A 21834-nucleotide genomic window follows, 5' to 3' on the forward strand; every position below is an offset into this window, starting at 1 on the left:
TGTACCATATGTCCCGGCAAGAAATTTGTGTTCAAAGAACTCCGGCTTATTAGTGATTCCCAGAGCCCAAAAAAAGTCTGCGGGCTATAGAGCGTTTTCTATTCGGGCTCCAGTACTATGGAATGCCCTCCCGGTAACAATTAGAGATGCTACCTCAGTAGAAGCATTTAAGTCCCATCTTAAAACTCATTTGTATACTCTAGCCTTTAAATAGCCCCCTGTTAGACCAGTTGATCTGCCGTTTATTTTATTTTCTCCTCTGCTCCCCTTTTCCTTGAGGGGGGGAGGGGGGGGGGGGCACAGGTCCGGTGGCCATGGATGAAGTGCTGGCTGTCCGGGGTCGGGACCCGGGGTGGACCGCTCGCCTGTGCATCGGCTGGGAACATCTCTGCGCTGCTGACCCGTCTCTGCTCGGGATGGTGTCCTGCTGGCCCCACTATGGACTGGTCTCTTACTATTATGTTGGATCCACTATGGACTGGACTCTCACAATATTATGTCAGACCCACTCGACATCCAGTGCTTTCGGTCTCCCCTAGAGGGGGGGGGGGGTTACCCACATATGCGGTCCTCTCCAAGGTTTCTCATAGTCATTCACATCGACGTCCCACTGGGGTGAGTTTTTCCTTGCCCTTATGTGGGCTTTGTACCGAGGATGTCGTTGTGGCTTGTGCAGCCCTTTGAGACACTTGTGATTTAGGGCTATATAAATAAAGATTGATTGATTGATTGAAATTTGGTCATTTCCCAACCAATATTCTACAACACAAATACAACATGCTTTTTGACAACGTTTAATCAATATTAGGTTCTGACATTGATTTGACCATTGAAATGTTGTCATTTTTCAACCAATATTCTACAACACAAATACAACATGCTTTTTGACAACGTTTAATCAATATCAGGTTCTGACATCGATTTGACCGTTGAAATTTAGTCATTTCCCAACCAATATTCTACAACACAAATACAACGTTGAAAGAACATGCTTTTTGACAACGTTTATTCAATGTCGGGTTCTGATGTGGATTTGACCATTGAAATTTGGTCATTTTCCAACCAATGTTCTACAACGCAAATACAACGTTGAAACAACATGCTTTTTGACAACGTTTATTCAATGTCAGGTTGTGACTTTGATTTGACCATTGAAATTTAGTCATTTCTCAACCAATATCCTACAACACAAATACAACATGCCCTTTGATGACATTTAATCAACGTTCTGACATTGATTTGACCATTGCAATTTGGTCATTTCCCAACCAATCTTCTACAACACAAATACGATGTTGAAACAACATGCTTTTTGACGACATTTAATCAATGTCGGGTTCTGACGTTGATTTCACCATTGAAATTTGGTCATTTCCCAACCAATGTTCTACAACGCAAATACAACGTTGAAACAACATGCTTTTTGACAACGTTTATTCAATGTCGGGTTGTGACTTTGATTTGACCATTGAAATTTGGTAATTTCTCAACCAATATTTTACAATTTAAATACAGCGTTGAAACAACATGCTTTTTGACGATGTTTAATCAATGTTGGATTCTGACATCGATTTGACCATTGAAACTTGGTCATTTCCCAACCAATATTCGACCACACAAATACCACATGCTTTTTGTCGACGTTTAATCAATGTTGGATTCTGACATTGATTTGACCATTGAAATTTGGTCGTTTCCCAACCGATATTCTACAACACAAATACAACGTTTAATCAATGTCGGGTTCTGATATTGATTTGACCATTGAAATTTGGTAATTTCCCAACCAATATTCTACAACACAAATACAACATGCGTTTTGACAACGTTTAATCAATATTAGGTTCTGACATTGTTTTGACCATTGAAATGTTGTCATTTCTCAACCAATATTCTACAACACAAATACAACGTTGAAACAACATGCTTTTTGACGAAGTTTAATCAATGACGGGTTCTGATGTTGATTTGACCATTGAAATTTGGTCGTTTCCCAACCAATATTCTACAACACAAATACAACATGCTTTTTGACGACATTTAAATCAACGTTCTGACATTGACTTGACCATTGAAATTTGGTTGTTTCCCAACCAATGTTTTACAACACAAATACAACGTTGAAACAACATGCTTTTTGATGATGTTTAATTAATGTTGGATTCTGACATCGATTTGACCTTTGAAACTTGGTCATTTCTCAACCAATATACTACAACACAAATACAACATGCTTTTTGACAACGTTTAATCAATATCAGGTTCTGACATTGATTTGACTGTTGAAATTTGGTCGTTTCCAAATCAATATTCTACAACACAAATACAACGTTGAAACAACATGCTTTTTGACGTTTAATCAAAGTCGGGTTCTGACATTGATTTGACCGTTGAAATTTAGTCATTTCTCAACCAATATCCTACAACACAAATACAACATGCCCTTTGATGACATTTAATCAATTTTCTGACATTGATTTGACCATTGAAATTTGGTCATTTCCCAACCAATGTTCTACAACGCAAATACAACGTTGAAACAACATGCTTTTTGACAACGTTTATTCAATGTCAGGTTGTGACTTTGATTTGACCATTGAAATTTGGTCATTTCTCAACCAATATTCTACAACATGCTTTTTGACAACGTTTAATCAATATCAGGTTCTGACATTGAGTTGACCATTGAAATTTGGTCATTTCCCAACCAATGTTCTACAACGCAAATACAACGTTGAAACAACATGCTTTTTGACAACGTTTATTCAATGTCAAGTTGTGACTTTGATTTGACCATTGAAATTTGGTCATTTCCCGACCAACAACCTGGATCCAACGTTGGACATCAACGTTGTCTCAATTTACTTCGCAACGTTGTTTCAAAGTCAGTTTTAAAGGACATGTCAACGTTGTATCAATGTCTTGTGCCTGCTGGGTATATTACTATTACATGCATATACGTCTCGGCCAATTATACAAATAATATACAGTAGGGGAGGGATTAATTTGGCCCCATTCCTGGGTAGATCTCGTGTGAGAGGAAGAATCATTTTGCAATGCAGTCTGCAGAAAATGATGGAAAGCGTCTCTCTACATAGCAACTGACGTTATGGTCAAAGTTGTAATAGCCACAAACACATGTTAAGATTTTCAACACTTTAGCCGTCTGGCGGCTAAAGTAGATAGTGCAACCCCTCAATTGGTCACTGTGGAAGTCGCTTCCTAGCGGTCCCACTGTTGACACGGCACAAGAACCAAGCGTGCAGTTTTAACAAAGTTTTTAAAGGGGAACATTATCAACAGACCTATGTAAGCGTCAATATATACCTTGATGTTGCAGAAAAAAGACCATATATTTTTTTAACCAATTTCCGAACTCTAAATGGGTGAATTTTGGCGAATTAAACGCCTTTCTAATATTCGCTCTCGGAGCGACGTGACGTCACAACGGGAAGCAATCCGCCATTTTTTCACTTTCGTCGGTGTGTTGTCGGAGGGTGTAACAACACGAACAGGGACGGATTCAAGTTGCACCAGTGGCCCAAAGATGCGAAAGTGGCAAGAAATTGGACGAAATTTGTTCAAAATACGAGGGTGTGGAGAAAGCCGACGAAATGGTCAGTCGTTTGTTCCGCACACTTTACCGACGAAAGCTATGCTCCGACAGAGATGGCAAGAATGTGTGGATATCCTGCGACACTCAAAGCAGATGCATTTCCAACGATAAAGTCAAAGAAATCTGCCGCCAGACCCCCATTGAATCTGCCGGAGTGTGTGAGCAATTCAGGGACAAAGGACCTCGGTAGCACGGCAAGCAATGGCGGCAGTTTGTTCCCGCAGACGAGCGAGCTAAACCCCCTGGATGTCTTGGCTCACACCGTCCCTTATGCCACCGAAGATGATCAAGAGAAGAATATCGACCCTAGCTTCCCTGGCCTGCTGACATCAACTCCAAAACTGGACAGATCAGCTTTCAGGAAAAGAGAGCGAATGAGGGTATGTCTACAGAAAATATTAATTGATGAAAACTTTATTCATTACTTGCGGTTTTACGTCAATTATTATACATAAACTGTGTTTACCAATAATTTAGCTTAAAAACATTTTTTTTTTTCAATCATTCGAGTACATTCAGGTAGTCTTGTGTAATGCAGTATTTTGTGTCTATTTAGGTATGGTTAACTTGAGTGCGGAAATCGTGGAAAAATATATGTTCTTAGCGCGCCTGAAATGGGCTGTCTGCACTCTCAAAGTGCATGTTGTTGCCAAATGTATTTCATATGCTGTAAACCTAGTTCATAGTTGTTAGTTTCCTTTAATGCCAAACAAACACATACCAATCGTTGGTTAGAAGGCGATCGCCGAATTCGTCCTCGCTTTCTCCCGTGTCGTTTTCGTCGGTTTCGCTTGCATACGGTTCAAACCGATATGGCTCAATAGCTTCAGTTTCTTCTTCAATTTCGTTTTCGCTACCTGCCTCCACACTACAACCATCCATTTCAATACATGCGTAATCTGTTGAATCGCTTAAGCCGCTGAAATCCGAGTCTGAATCCGAGCTAATGTCGCTATAATTTGCTGTTCTATCCGCCATGTTTGTTTGTATTGGCATCACTATGTGACGTCACAGGAAAATGGACGGGTGTATATAACGATGGTTAAAATCAGGCACTTTGAAGCTTTTTTTAGGGATATTGCGTGATGAGTGAAATTTTGAAAAAAAACTTCGAAAAATAAAATAAGCCACTGGGAACTGATTTTTAATGGTTTTAACCCTTCTGAAATTGTGATAATGTTCCCCTTTAATGATCAATTGCTTTAACAAAGTTCTCTCTCCAGCCACGTCCATATCCACTCTCTCTTCCTGCTCCCGCCCGCTTACAGCTGTGTCTCGCCGTCAGCACTGCCATGCCCCCGTCTGATGGTGCTCTGTCCTCATCACCATGGACAGAGGCGGTGACCTTTGCTCCTGCAGGCAGCGCTGACAACATCTCCCTCCACAGTCACGTTTCATGTGTCAGGTAAATCGCGACGAATGAGGCCATATGAATCCCCTTCCTACTTTATAATAATAATAATGGGACAATGATGCTTGTCACCCCCTACCCCCTACTCCTGAGCAAGGGGCTTTATCGCCTTACCTTATTTCTTCTGAGGTGGTAGACTGCCACCATAGTGGCCAGGTCCAGAACCATGCACAAACCCTGGAAAGAGGCCACAGCGAGCCGCAGCCCGCTGTCCTCCTGGGCGAGGCAGGGCGTGTTGTCTCTGCAGTAGGGACAGCCCTCGTGGCAAGGAAGGCACTTGGTGGAAACATCAGCCGCGTCGTCTCTCTGAGGGTCCTGCTGCTTACCTGACAACAGGAGGGGTTTAGTTACACCTCTGAATATTTGCAACAAGAGCCTTTTAAAGAATCCCCCACACTCATTAGAACCTAATTCGATTGACACGTTTAAAGAGTTTGTCACTTTCAACCGCTAAGCGGAGTCATTTGAATCAATTAGTTTGAACAAGCAACAACTCAACAGTCCAATACATCAAAATATTGCAGCGATGATTAAAACACAAACGCTCTAATTAGGGAGATGAGGGAATAATGAAGAGAAAGCTGAAAGAAGGATGGTGACACTGAATTCTTTATCACTCATGTGTGAGTGTTGTCGTACACCGACGTGACAAGTCTGTTCTCCCAGATTGCCTTTCTAAAAGTCTTCAGTGGGTGATATAGAAGTCTATTTGTCTGAGATTATTGTAGTTCTAATGCAGGGGTACCAAAACCACGGCCCCTATATATATACAAACCCCGTTTCCATATGAGTTGGGAAATTGTGTTAGATGTAAATATAAACGGAATACAATGATTTCCAAATCATTTTCATATTCAGTTGAATATGCTACAAAGACAACATATTTTATGTTCAGACTGATAAACATTTTTTTTTGTGCAAATAATCATTAACTTTAGAATTTGATGCCAGCAACACGTGCCAAAGAAGTTGGGAAAGGTGGCAATAAATACTGATAAAGTTGAGGAATGCTCATCAAACACTTATTTGGAACATCCCACGGGTGAACAGGCAAATTGGGAACAGGTGGGTGCCATGATTGGGTATAAAAGTAGATTCCGTGAAATGCTCAGTCATTCACAAACAAGGATGGGGCGAGGGTCACCACTTTGTCAACAAATGCGTGAGCAAATTGTTGAACAGTTTAAGAAAAACCTTTCTCAACCAGCTATTGCAAGGAATTTAGGGATTTCACCATCTACGGTCCGTAATATCATCAAAGGGTTCAGAGAATCTGGAGAAATCACTGCACGTAAGCAGCTAAGCCCGTGACCTTCGATCCCTCAGGCTGTACTGCATCAACAAGCGACATCAGTGTGTAAAGGATATCACCACATGGGCTCAGGAACACTTCAGAAACCCACTGTCAGTAACTACAGTTGGTCGCTACATCTGTAAGTGCAAGTTAAAACTCTCCTATGCAAGGCGAAAACCGTTTATCAACAACACCCAGAAATGCCGTCAGCTTCGCTGGGTCTGAGCTCATCTAAGATGGACTGATACAAAGTGGGAAAGTGTTCTGTGGTCTGACGAGTCCACATTTCAAATTGTTTTTGGAAACTGTGGACGTCGTGTCCTCCGGACCAAAGAGGAAAAGAACCATCCGGATTGTTATAGGCGCAAAGTTGAAAAGCCAGCATCTGTGATGGTATGGGGGTGTATTAGTGCCCAAGACATGGGTAACTTACACATCTGTGAAGGCGCCATTAATGCTGAAAAGTACATACAGGTTTTGGAGCAACATATGTTGCCATCCAAGCAACGTTACCATGGACGCCCCTGCTTATTTCAGCAAGACAATGCCAAGCCACGTGTTACATCGACGTGGCTTCATAGTAAAATAGTGTGGGTACTAGACTGGCCTGCCTGTAGTCAAGACCTGTCTCCCATTGAAAATGTGTGGCGCATTATGAAGCCTAAAATAGCACAACGGAGACCCCCGGACTGTTGAACAACTTAAGCTGTACATCAAGCAAGAATGGGAAATAATTCCACCTGAGAAGCTTAAAAAATGTGTCTCCTCAGTTCCCAAACGTTTACTGAGTGTTGTTAAAAGGAAAGGCCATGTAACACAGTGGTGAACATGCCCTTTCCCAACTACTTTGGCACGTGTTGCAGCCATGAAATTCTAAGTTAATTATTATTTGCAAAAAAAAAATAAAGTTTATGAGTTTGAACATCAAATATGTTGTCTTTGTAGTGCATTCAATTGAATATGGGTTGAAAAGGATTTGCAAATCATTGTATTCCGTTTTTATTTACACATCTAACACAATTTCCCAACTCATATGGAAACGGAGTTTGTATATATATATATATATATATATATATATATATATATATATATATATATATATATACACGTTAGGTCAGGAAAAAAACACAGACGCTATTTCATCCCGACAAGCCTGTTTTGCAGGTTTCTCTGCTCTTCAGGGGATTTTCAGAAGAGCAGAGAAACCTGCAAAACAGGCTTGTAAGGATGAAATACCCTCTGTGTTTTTTCTTAACCTAACGTATATTCTGCTCTACTTCAGTATTGAGCATTTTATGATGGATAGACCACAGTAACCTCGACTATATATATATATATTTATATACATAGTCGTGGTCAAAAGTTGACATAAACTTGTAAACATAATGTCATGGCTGTCTTTGAGTTTCCAATCATTTCTACAACTCTTATTTTTTGTGATAGAGTGATTGGAGCACATACTTGTTGGTCACAAAAAAACATTCATGAAGTTTGCTTCTTTTATGAATTTATTATGGGTCTACTGAAAATGTGACTTAGTCAAAAGTATACATACAGCAATGTTAATATTTGCTTACATGTCCCTTGGCAAGTTTCACTGCAAAAAGGAGCTTTTGGTAGCCATCCACAAGCTTCTGCTTGAATTTTTGACCACTCTTGACAAAATTGGTGCAGTTCAGCTAAATTTGTTGGTTTTCTGACATGGACTTGTTTCTTCAGCATTGTCCTTCCCAGGGCTTTGGGAAGGCCATTCTAAAACCTTCATTCTAGCCTGATTTAGCCATTCCTTTACCACTTTTGACGTGTGTTTGGGGTCATTGTCCTGTTGGAACACCCAACTGCGCCCAAGACCCAACCTCCGGGCTGATGATTTTAGGTTGTCCTGAAGAATTTGGAGGTAATCCTCCTTTTTCATTGTCCCATTTACTCTCTGTAAAGCACCAGTTCCATTGGCAGCAAAACAGGCCCGGAGCATAATACTACCACCACCATGCTTGACGGTAGGAATTGGTGTTCCTGGGATTATAGGCCTCACCTTTTCTCCTCCAAACATATTGCTGGGTATTGTGGCCAAACAGCACAATTTTTGTTTCATTTTGTTTCCAAACAAGAAAGACAAACACATTTCGGGAGAACATCCGCACCGTAACATAACATAAACATAACAGAACAAATACCCAGAACCCCTTGCAGCACTAACTCTTCCGGGACGCTACAATATACACCCCCCCCCCCCCCCCCACACACACACACACACCTCAACCCTGCCCACCTCAACCTCCTCATGCTCTTTCAGGGAGAGCATGTCCCAAATTCCAAGCTGCTGTTTTGAGGCATGTTAAAAAAAAATTATGCACTTTGTGACTTCAATGATAAATATTGCAGTGCCGTGTTGGCATTATTTTCCATAACTTGAGTTGATTTATTTTGGAAAACCTTGTTACATTGTTTAATGCATCCAGCGGGGCATCACAACAAAATTAGGCATAATAATGTGTCAATTTCACGACTGTATATATCGGTATCGGTTGATATCGGAATCGGTAATTAAGAGTTGGACAATATCGGAATATCGGATATTGGCAAAAAAGTAATTATCGGACATCTCTAGTGACTGTAGGAAGTGTGCAGTCGGTCTTTAGAATTTTGACAATAGGTACGGTGCGAGAGTCTGTTGAAATAAAAAGTGTTTCTCGCCTTCCTGTCGGTCGTTTTTTCTTAATAATCTCACAAGACCCTCTGGTGTCACGAATGTCAATGAAGTGACGAAAGTGACGTCTTGGTGATGATAGATGATCGCTAATTTTTAGGTCTATTTTTTTAATGCCTGGCTGGCGATCGACTGACACACTTTATAGCTCGCGATTGACGTAACGAGCACCCCTAAATACAGCAATCCGCACAACTTTTGCACTTGTTATCAATGGGACTCTCACTATTATGTTAGATCCACTATGGACTGGACTCTCACTATTATGTTAGATCCACTATGGACTGGAATCTCACTATTATGTTAGATCCACTATGGACTGGACTCTCACTATTATGCTAGATCCACTATGGACTGGACTCTCACTATTATGTTAGATCCACTATGGACTGGACTTTCACAATATTATACTAGACCCACTCAACGTCCATTGCATCCGGTCTCCCCTAGAGGGGGGGTGTCACCCACATCTGCGGTCCTCTCCAAGGTTTCTCATAGTCATTCTCATCGACATCTCACTGGGTTGTGAGTTTTTCCTTGCCCTTATGTGGGCTCTGAACCGCGGATGTCGTTGTAGTTTGGTCAGTCCTTTGAGACACTTGTGATTTAGGGCTATATAAATAAACATTGATTGATTGATTGATTGACAGTCTTGGTAGGTCAACTATGACACCCCCACTGATAGTTCAATTAATTTTACATGTTGCACATGCTATTTGCCTCCTGGTTTCGGGGATTCTAGGTTATCCGGCAGTTTTTATGAACAAAACTTAAATTTTAAAGATTGTATTTACAATGTATATGTGGAGGGAGATGTGGCCAGCGCTGCCAGCAGCAGCAAAGGTCACCGCCTCTGTCCATGGTGCTGAGGACAGAGCACCATCAGGCAGTGCTGACGGCGAGACAAAGCTGGCAGGTGATTGGATTTCACAGGCGGTACGTGTCAATCTAATCACCTGTTGTCTTTAACAGTAAGCGGCCGGGAGCAGGAGGGGAGAGAGGATACGGACGTGACTGAAAAGTCACGTTCTGCTGAAGAAAAGACTTTGATACAATCTGTGTACATTCAAACTTTGTTCAACTTGGCACGCCTAGCTCTTGTGAAGTGTATGTCAGTGGTACCTCTACAGTATATTTAAAAACTTCCCCACTTTCTGGATTGCCACAAAAGATAACAAAAGGTGCCGAAATAGCACAGTGTATATGCACCATGTGACATAAGATGTCCGGTTGCCTGGGCAACAGCCAAAGTTTGGGACACTCGTCAAGTGTGATAAGGTTGTTTTTTTCTTATAATATCAGTCTTTCCATCACTATCATCGCTCCCCTGTGCATCCTCACGACCTGTTGCTAGGGAACAGTCGTTTTCTGATCCGTCTGATCTTCAGGTGTGCACAAAGGATACCGCAGACACTTTTCCAAAGGAGGCTATCAGGGTCACCGGCTCCCGTGAACCACAGTGATTTCCTCACACAATGAGCCCGCGGGACTCTCGCCTCGTCGTGCTGAATTACAATAAAGCTCCGGCTTAGCATATCATGGCCCCGGGGCGGGGGGGGGGGGGGGGGGGGGGTAGTTTTGCCGGAGTCAGGGATGAGAACCCCTGCAGCTGCTTGATTATTTTAGTAATCATCAGAGCCAAGCTTCCTGCCTGAGGACACTGCAGTGCTCTTAGTCAAAGGTGTCACAGTGAATGCGGTCATTAGAATCAAGCCAGGTCATGAAACACCACGTAACTGTTCAGACCCCAACCAGAAATACATCATATTGCCAAAAGTATTGGGCCTTGACTCACATATGAACTTGAAGTGCCATCCCATTCCTAACCCATAGGGTTCAATATGATGTCGGTCCACCTTATGCAGCTATTACAGCTTCAACTCTTCTAGGAAGGCTGTCCACAGTGTGTTTATAGGAATTTTCCACCATTCTTCCAAAAGCGCATTGGTGAGGTCACACACTGAAGGCCTGGCATTCAGTCTCCGTTCTAATTCATTCCGAAAGGTGTTCTATCCGGTTGAGGTCAGGACTCTGTGCAGGCCAGTCAAGTTCATCCACACCAGACTCTGTCATCCATGTCTTTATGGACCTTGCTTTGTGCACTGGTGCACGGTCATGTTGGAAGAGGAAGGGGCCCGCTCCAAACTGTTCCCACAAGGTTGGGAGCATGGAATTGTCCAAAATGTTTTGGTATCCTGGAGCATTCAAAGTTCCTTTCACTGGAACTAAGGGGCAAAGCCCAACTCCTGAAAAACAACCCCAGACCATAATTCCTCCTCCACCAAATTTCACACTCGACACAATGCAGTCCGAAATGTACCGTTCTTCTGGCAACCTCCAAACCCAGACTGGTCCATCAGATTGCCAGATGGAAAAGCGTGATTCATCACTCCAGAGAAGGCGTCTCCACTGCTCTAGAGTCCAGTGGCGACGTGCTTTACACCACTGCATTGGACTTGGTGGTGTATGGCTTAGGTTCAGCTGCTCGGCCATGGAAACCCATTCCATGAAGCTCTCTGCGTACTGTGCATGGGCTAATTGGAAGGTCACATGACGTTTGGAGCTCTGTAGCAACTGACTGTGCAGAAAGTCTTTGCACTATGCTGACCCCTCTCTGTCAGTTTACATGGCCTACCACTTGGTGGCTGAGTTGCTGTTGTTCCCAAACTCTTCCACTTTCTTATAATAAAGCCGACAGTTGACTTTGGATTATTTAGGAGCGGCTGGATTTGTTGCACAGGTGGCATCCTATGACAGTTCCGCGCTGGAAATCACTGAGAGCGGCCCATTCTTTCACAAATGTTTGTAGAAACAGTCTCTATGCCATGGGTGTCAAACTCTAGCCCGCGGGCCAAATTTGGCCCGCCGTGTAATTTCACTTGGCCCTTGAGGCGATATCAAATTAACACTAAAGCTGGTCCGCCGATTTTCCCGAGAGTCTTCCAAACGCCAGCCAGCCAGCCAGCCAGCCAGCCACATAACATGTGCGGCTTCTGCACGCACACACATTAGAATGCAACGCATACTTAATCAACAGCGATACAGGTTACACTGAGGGTAGCCGAATAAAAAACTTTAACACTGTTAGAAATATACGCCACACTGTGAATCCACACCAAACCAGAACCCTTTGCAGCACTAACTCTTCCGGGACGCTACAAGGTGTGTGTGTGTGGGGGAGGAGTTTTGGTGGTAGCGGGGGTGTATTTTGTAGCGTCCGGGAAGAGTTAGTGCTGCAAAGGATTCTGGGTATTTGTTCTGTTGTGTTTATGTTGTGTTTATGTTGTGTTACGGTGCGGATGTTCTCCTGAAATGTGTTTGTCATTCTTGTTTGGTGTGGATTCACAGTGTGGCGTATATTTCTAACAGTGTTAAAGTTTTTTATACTGGCACCCTCAGTGTAACTTGTATCGCTGTTGATGAAATATGCGTTGCATTGGCTCGTGTGTGCGTACAGGAGCCGCACATATCTTGTGACTGGGTCTGAACAATGTTAGAATGGATGAAAAGCGGACGTGACGATAGCTCGTAGAGTACGTTAAAGGTTAATTTGTTCAACCTTGGCCCGCGGCTTTGTTCAGTTTTAAATTTTGGACCACTCTGTATTTGAGTTTGACACCCCTGCTCTATGCCTAAGTGCTGGCTTTTTAGCTAATTTTGTATGTTTACACTTAAAAATAGTGCATTTTTAAACTTTGCTCTATCTTAAAAGTATGCTAACTTCTCCTATGTCTTCATGCTAACCTTTTATGCTAGCTTTTTAGCTAAATCTGCATGTTTATACCTAAAATTATCGCTATCGTTTTTTTTATTGTCGGTATCGTTTTTATTTTTTTATTTTTTTTTATTAAATCAACATAAAAAACACAATATACACTTACAATTAGTGCACCAACCCAAAAAACCTTCCTCCCCCATTTGCACTCATTCACACAAAAGGGTTGTTTCTTTCTGTTATTAATATTCTGGTTCCTACATTATATATCAATATATATCAATACAGTCTGCAAGGGATACAGTCCGTAAGCACACATGATTGTGCGTGCTGCTGGTCCACTAATAGTACTAACCTTTAACAGTTAATTTTACTCATTTTCATTCATTACTAGTTTCTATGTAACTGTTTTTATATTGTTTTACTTTCTTTTTTATTCAATAATTTTTTTTAAATTTATTTCTTATTTTGTTTTATTAATTTAAAAAAAAGGAACTTATCTTCACCATACCTGGTTGTCCAAATTAGTCATAATAATGTGTTCATTCCACGACTGTATATATCGGTATCGGTTGATATCGGTATCGGTAATTAAAGAGTTGGACAATATCGGAATATCGGATATCGGCAAAAAGCCATTATCGGACATCCCTACTAAGAATCATTGATTTGGATACTTGGCGCCATCTTAGAAGTATGCTGTCTTCAGTCGACCCCAGGCCAGAGCACAGATAGCAGGCCTATCAAATTTTTGGGGGGTATTTTCCCGTTTCGGGCTGTCACACTAATGTAATTTAGAGGAAAAACGGTTTGTAAACTTCTGATTCTCAGTCATAGAGGTCACGTTAATCTACAAAGACTCATTTCTAAACAAACACCGGTGATATAAATAGGGGAACTCCACATCTAAACGTTGATCATTTAAGAAGTATTCTGGATTTAAAGAGGTTATTAAATGCAACCTTTGCAGATTCTGATCTCCACTGTAGTCGGCCTTGCTTATTGCTGACCATGAAGATGTTTAGAATCTATCTTGTGTTGGTTAGAGTTCAAGTTAAATGAGGATAGCAGCTGCGCCCAAGACCCAACCTCCGGGCTGATAATTTTAGGTTGTCCTGAAGAATTTGGAGGTAATCCTCCTTTTACATTGTCCCGTTTACTCTCTGTAAAGCACCAGTTCCATTGGCAGAAAAACAGGCCCAGAGCATAATACAACCACCACCATGCTTGACGGTAGGATGGTGTTCCTAGGATTAAAGGCCTCACCTTTTCTCCTCCAAACATATTGCTGGGTATTGTGGCCAAACAGTTCTATTTTTTGTTTCATCTGACCACGGAACTTTCCTCCAGAAGGTCTTATCTTTGTCCATGTGATGTCAGATGAAACAAAAAATGAGCTGTTTGGCCACAATACCAAGCAATATGTTTGGAGGAGAAAAGGTGAGGCCTTTAATCATAAGGCGCACTGTCGATTTTTGAGAAAATGAAACGATGTTATAGTCCGAAAAATACGGTATTTGAGATGAAAAAGTTTTGGTTAAACAGATTTGGATATAATTCTACTGATTGTCTACAATTAAAGAATAAGGAGGGCTTGTTTTTGTCCTCTGAAATAACGCAACGGAGCTAGTACAGGTCTGAACCCTTCCTTCCAACCCTCTGTGTTTATGTAACTGGGACTCTAGCACTGTACACCACAGCAAAATAATTGACTAAATACTGCACACAAATCCCAGGATACCCTTTCAAAGTCAGAACAGGAATATGAAATAAGAATACACTGCTGACATGGAGTTGTGTCACACCACAGAGGCTTTTGTCACCTACTTTTAAAGCCGTTGAGCGCCACACGACTGGGATGGTAAAATCCTCTCCTGCACTGGCACCTGTACTTGTCCAACACAAATCCGTGGCCAGCGATGGGCGTGCACTGCGAGAGGAAAGGAGAGAAAGAGGTTAGACGAACACCTTTTAGAGGATAATGGTACGGTTAACACAACAATCAAAGGAACCAACATTCAAACAATTTGCCGCTTGAAGTCACACGGGATGGTTATTATGTGAGAGCTCAGATGGAAACAATCACATCCTTTTTTCTTTGGCCTTTTTTTTTTTTGAGGCTTGTACCAGATGCACTTGTTTGAACAAAGGTTGTAGACTGTAAAGAGACGAACATGAGAAAGAGAAGAAAATAGCCCAGAAGTTAATCGACCACTAGGGGCGTCACATGATCATGATTTGATTTCAACGATGTCACAAAGATTGAGGCAAAGACACAACTAGAGATGTCCGATAATGGCTTTTTTGCCGATATCCGATATCGTCCAACTCTTAATTACCGATTCCGATATCAACCGATACCGATATATACAGTCGTGGAATTAACACATTATTATGCCCAATTTGGTTGTGATGCCCCGCAGGATGCATTAAACAATGTAACAAGGTTTTCCAAAATAAATCAACTCAAGTTATGGAAAAAAATGCCATATTTATTATTGAAGTCACAAAGTGCATTATTTTTTTTTAACATGCCTCAAAACAGCAGCTTGGAATTTGGGACATGCTCTCCCTGAGAGAGCATGAGGAGATTGAGGTGGGCGGGGTTGGGGGGAGGGGGTGGATATTGTAGCGTCCCGGAAGAGTTAGTGCTGCAAGGGGTTCTGGGTATTTGTTCTGTTGTGTTTATGTTGTGTTCCGGTGCGGATGTTCTCCCGAAATGTGTCTGTCATTCCTGTTTGGTGTGGGCTCACAGTGTGGCGCATATTTGTAACAGTGTTAAAGTTTTTTATACGGCCACCCTCAGTGTGACCTGTATGGATGTTGACCAAGTATGCATGCATTCACTTGTGTGTGTGAAAAGACGTAGATATTATGTGACCGGGCCGGCACGCAAAGGCAGTGCCTTTAAGGTTTATTGGCGCTCTGTACTTTTCCCTACATCCGTGTACACAGCGGCGTTTTAAAAAGTCATACATTTTACATTTTGAAACTGATATCGATAATTTTGAAACTGATACCGATAATTTCCGATATTACATTTTAAAGCATTTATCAGCCGATAATATCGGCAGTCCGATGTCCCAAATTCCAAGCTGCTGTTTTGAGGCATGTTAAAAAAAATAATGCACTTTGTGACTTCAATAATAAATATGGCATTTTTTTCCATAACTTGAGTTGATTTAATTTGGAAAACCTTGTTACATTGTTTAATGCATCCAGCGGGGCATCACAACAAAATTAGGCATAATAATGTGTTAATTCCACCACTGTATATATCGGTATCGGTTGATATCGGAATCGGTAATTAAGAGTTGGACAATATCGGATATCGGCAAAAAAGCCATTATCGGACATCTCTAATCAAAATGTAAATATTATCATGTTTTTCAAAAAATTATTTTTGTTAAAATAAAGATAAATATTGTACTTAAATATCTGCTTGACTTATGATTTCAAAACAAATGATCAATCAAATTGTAGACTGTAAAATTGACAGTAGAATTTACAGTTAAATTCCGTCGACAGTTTTTTTTACTTTAAAATCAACTTTGGTACTGTTTTTTCCCATATACAGTAAGACACTAAAACGTTAAAAAACAAACAAAAAAAACATTAAAATAACAAGATTTTACGGTAAAAAAAAACAACTGGCAGCTCTGTTGCTTGAATTTTACCGCTAAAAACAGTGGTATTGTTCCATTTATTACATTTTTTAATATGCTGTAAAAAAAACAACTACTGCTTTCAGCTGCCAGTTTTTAAAGTAAAATTTAAATATTTTTTATGCAGCTTATGTAAAATATATTGTTACTGTATAATATATATATATATATATATATATATATATATATATATATATATATATATATATATATATGTATATTCATATATTACTCATTGTTAAAAGCGGCCCTCTGAGGACAACCATAACTGCAATGTGGCCCTCAATGAAAACGAGTTTAACACCCCTGCCGTAAAGGGTGATTCTTTGCATGTAGGGGTAGTGGGCATAACGAGGGCTAGGGGGTATTAATCTAGCCCTTCAGAGTGAGGGATTTCAGATGCTGACTCGCTCAGGTAGGGCCAGAGAACATTCTGCATAAGTTAGGCTAAAATAAAAGCCTGCTAATGTATTTATGAAGTCTGTTTGTTTTGTAGGATTGTTTTACTATGCAACATTTTAACCTGTCGTCATATTTATTAAACACCAAACGTTTTGCTAACACTTTTTAACTTAGTCACGTGGCACTTCAATTCAATCACTGGGTTTGTGCAATAGTATTTTAAGGCTTGTTTTTATTGTTTTATTTTATTTTTCCGCTATATTTGTGTGTTTTTTTTAGTATATGGGAACATTTGTGTTTTTATTCCATTGAAGTCTTTAATAATATTACTGGTTTTAACTCAGAGCTACTGATAAGTGATTGCCTTTTAACTACCACGTGCCTTGTGTTTTCTATGTGAAATGAATGTACCAAACTAAAGTTCAGCCTCCTCCAGAATATTCTGGCAACATATTTTAGCAGTATTATAGTTCTAGCTGCTCAGAGAACCGACCTCAATTGGACATACAGTCGTGGTCAAAAGTTGACATACACTTGTAAAGAACATAATGTCATGGCTGTCTTGAGTTTCCAATCATTTCTACAACTCTTATTTTTTTGTGATAGAGTGATTGGAGCACATACTTGTTGGTCACAAAAAACATTCATGAAGTTTGCTTCTTTTATGAATTTATTATGGGTCTACTGAAAATGTGCTGGGTCAAAAGTATACATACAGCAATGTTAATATTTGCTTACATGTCCCTTGGCAAGTTTCACTGCAATAAGGCGCTTTTGGTAGCCATCCACAAGCTTCTGCTTGAATTTTTGACCACTCCTCTTGACAAAATTGGTGCAAATTTGTTTTCTGACATGGACTTGTTTCTTCAGCATTGTCCAGGACTTTGGGAAGGCCATTCTAAAACCTTCATTCTAGCCTGATTTAGCCGTTCCTTTACCACTTTTCACGTGTGTTTGGGGTCATTGTCCTGTTGGAACACCCAACTGCGCCCAAGACCCAACCTCCGGGCTGATGATTTTAGGTTGTCCTGAAGAATTTGGAGGTAATCCTCCTTTTTCATTGTCCCATTTAAAGCACCAGTTCCATTGGCAGCAAAACAGGCCCAGAGCATAATACTACCATCACCATGCTTGACGGTAGGAGTGGTGTTCCTGGGATTAAAGGCCTCACCTTTTCTCCTCCAAACATATTGCTGGGTATTGTGGCAAAACAGCTCCATTTTTGTTTCATCTGACCACAGAACTTTCCTCCAGAAGGTCTCATCTTTGTCCATGTGATCAGCAGCAAACTTTAGACGAGCCTTAAGGTGTCTCTTCTAGATCAAGGGCTTCCTTCTTGCATGGTAGCCTCTCAGTTTATGGCGATGCAAAACACGGTTGACTGTGGACACTGACACTTCCAATTCATTGCAGACCTGCTTTTTGGTGGTTCTCGGTTGACTCTTGATCGTCCTGACCAATTTTCTCTCAGCAGCAGGTGATAGCTTGCGTTTTTGTCTTGATCGTGGCAGTGACAAAACTGTGCCTTGCACTTTATACTTACGAACAATTGTCTGCACCGTTGCTCTTGGGACCTAAAGCTGCTTTGAAATGGCTCCAAGTGACTTTCCTGACTTGTTCAAGTCAATGATTCGTTTTTTTTCAGATCTGTGCTGAGTTCCTTTGACTTTCCCATTGTCGCGTTTGTAACCGAGTCTAATGACTGCATCACATGGGTCCTATTTAAATGGGTTCAGAGAAGTCAACAGGTGTCATCAATCATAATCACTCACATGAAGTTAAGAGGCCATGCCATGAAGCTCATTTGCATGTAGGACATCGGCTCCAATGAGCGATTGTATACATGCAAGAAGGAACTGATTTACAATCGCACACTCTAAATATGTTAATCCCATTTTTTTAAATTCATAAACATAAATAATATATTTACATGTATAATAGGACGGTGTTTCGGAACATGCCAGTCAGAGTTCAGGCTTAGCTGCACCAATAAAAGGCAGCGCGTGGTGACGCAACGTTTTAAATCACGACTTGACTGGGATGCAAAAACCTATGAGCTTCGACGCACATTCTGCTATTTTTGACGCAAATGTGAGTTGGCACCTGCACTTTAAAGGGATCTGCTTTCGACTAACCTCATCTCATGTCACTTTTTAGTGAAGGATGTTGCAGTGGACAAGAGTAGATGCCGATTAACAAGTATTTGTCATTACATTTTTTGTATTCACTAGGTTATAGTTGATTATCTTCCCAATTTATGTTTGTTTTTTTGTAGGATTGTTTTACTATGCACCATGTCACTTTTTTATCCCACTATTTTAACTGTTACATTTATTAAACGTTTTACCAACCCTCTTTAACTTAGTCACTTGACACTTTAATTCAATTAGTGGGTTTGTGCAATAGTTTAAATGATATTCCGGTGCTGTTATTTTAAGGTTTGGTTTTATTTTTTTTTTTTTTTTTTTGGGAAGTCTTATAGGTATATATATATATATATATATATATATATACACACATATGTATGTATGTATATATACACATATATGTATATATTAGAGCTGCAACTAACGATTAATTTGATAATCGATTAATCTGTCGATTATTACTTCGATTAATCAATTAATAATCGGATAAAAGAGACAAACTACATTTCTATCCTTTCCAGTATTTTATTGGAAAAAAACAGCATACTGGCACCATACTTATTTTGATTATTGTTTCTCAGCTGTTTGTACATGTTGCACTTTATAAATAAAGGTTTATAAAAAAAATAAATAAAAATAAAATTTAAAAATTTAAAAAATTGCCTCATAGCATAGATCCAACGAATCAATGACTAAAATAATCCCCAACTTTTTATAATCGATTTTAATCGATTTAATCGATTAGTTGTTGCAGCCCTAGTATACATATATATATATATATACACACATATATGTGTATATATATGTATATATATATATATATATATATATATATATGTATATATATATATATATGTATATATATATATATATATATATATATATATGTATGTAGATATATAGATATATATATCTACATATATGTAGATATATATATATATATATATATCTACATATATGTATATATATAGACATACAGTATATATATATCTACATATATGTATATATATATATATATATACATAAATGTATATATATATCTACATATATGTATATATATCTACATAAATGTGTGTGTATATATATATATATATATATATGTGTATATATATATACAGACATATGTATATGTGTATATATATATATATATATATATCCCTATAAGACTTCCCAACAGGGACAAGACATTGAAACAACATTAAAAAACTTGTTGAATTTGGTCCAGACGTTGAGCAACTCAAACATAACGTTGGAACAACATGCTTTTTGACGACGTTTAATCAATGTTGGGTTGTGACGTCGATTTGACCATTGCATCTTGGTCATTTTCAAACCAGTCTTCTACAACACAAATACAATGTTGAAACAACATACTTTTTGACGACGTTTATTCAATGTCAGGTCGTGACGTTGATTTGACCATTTGAAATTTGGTAATTTCCCAACCAACAATGTGGATCCAACGTTGGACACCATTGTTGTCTCAATTTACAAATACAACTATTTTGCCCCGTCGTTTCAAAGTCAGTTTTAAAGAACATGTATGTATAATCAACGTTGTATCAATGTCTTGTGCCTGCTGGGATAACAGTAACACTAATAATAACGACCTGGCATAAATCCTAACAGAATATAAAATCCAATATAACAATGTTAATAATTCCTTTTCGAAATGACTAAGCAGGGTCATTCTTAACACTTGATGTGAAATATGAATATGAAACATGCCTCCTCCATTAATGTATTATTCATCGCAGTGCAGCGCTCAAAAACACGGACGCCTGTATCTACACAACCTTTCTTTCATCAAAACAATTTTCTTAATCTGCACAGCATAATCTGTGCTCAAGTGTACGATTTGGCTCTTTTTAATCCCCTCGCTGTTCAGTTAATGAACTTAATAAAGTCAAGTTATGGTGTGAGATCCTCTCCTGCGGCGAGCCCGGTTCTAAACACGCCTGATGTCAGGGGAAATCACGCAGCTTTGCCGAGTAACCGGGACACTAATTAATATCTAAATTAAGAGTTAAGGGTTGTTTGCCGAATTCAAGCGTCTGCATAATCGCAGCCTGGTTTTACCTCCACCAGCCTACACGCCATCTGGAGCTGAATCACTCGCATCAGTTTGGATGCACTAAAATTAAAGCGGCAATAAATTTGCCATGAACGTTCATGAATAGTGCAGGGCTTTGCTGCAGGGAGGATCATGGCTAAATTTATACACCAAGCCTTGGCCACAAAATACTTCTGACTTGTAAGAATCATCTAATTTCTTGTTTTATGTCACGCTAGTGCCATTAGCGTGAAAGTTGCCCACTTTATAGCCAAATGAGTTATTTTCTGTGCAGTTTCTTTCAACGTCAGGTTGACATATGGAAACTTTGTTAAGATTTTGACATTTCTATTTAGTCAAGTTTAATGTCCTCAGACGAGATCCTCACAAATTGTTATTCAGCCTTTTTTTGACTTGTTTAGGAAAGTCGCAAATTAGATATTTGCTTTGTTCACTTTAATGTAAGACTGTATTCCTTTTAAAAGTACCTTTCAACGATCTTTCGGCAGGTTGACATATGGAAACTTTGTTAGGATTTTGACTTCTCTATTTAGTCAAGTTTAATGTCCTGAGACGAGATCCTCACAAATTGTTGTTCAGCCTTTTTTCGTCTTGTTAAGCCTTTTTTTGAAGTGAAAAAAGTCGCAAATGAGATCTTTGTTTTGTTCACTTTAATGTAAGACTATGTTCCTTTTAAAATGACCTTGTAACGATCTTTCGGCATGTTGACATATGGAAACTTTGTTAAGATTGAGACTTCTCTATTTAGTCAAGTTTAATATCCTGAGACGAGATCCTCACAAATTGTTGTTCAGCCTTTT

The 21834-nt window shown here is 39.7% G+C and overlaps 1 protein-coding gene across 1 annotated transcript in view; it reads right to left on the reverse strand.

The window, feature by feature from the left end:
- gpr158b (G protein-coupled receptor 158b) overlaps window positions 1-21834 on the reverse strand; it is a 155732-nt gene that overhangs the window by 59513 nt on the left and 74385 nt on the right. The window contains exons 3-4 of the mRNA XM_061934998.1: window positions 14574-14676; window positions 5142-5353 (exon numbers count right to left, since the gene is read on the reverse strand). Coding sequence (XP_061790982.1) covers window positions 5142-5353; window positions 14574-14676 — 315 coding nt within the window. The remainder of the gene's footprint in view (window positions 1-5141; window positions 5354-14573; window positions 14677-21834) is intronic.

This window comes from Nerophis lumbriciformis, linkage group LG03 (genome assembly GCF_033978685.3).
Source record: "Nerophis lumbriciformis linkage group LG03, RoL_Nlum_v2.1, whole genome shotgun sequence".
NCBI lineage: Eukaryota > Metazoa > Chordata > Actinopteri > Syngnathiformes > Syngnathidae > Nerophis > Nerophis lumbriciformis.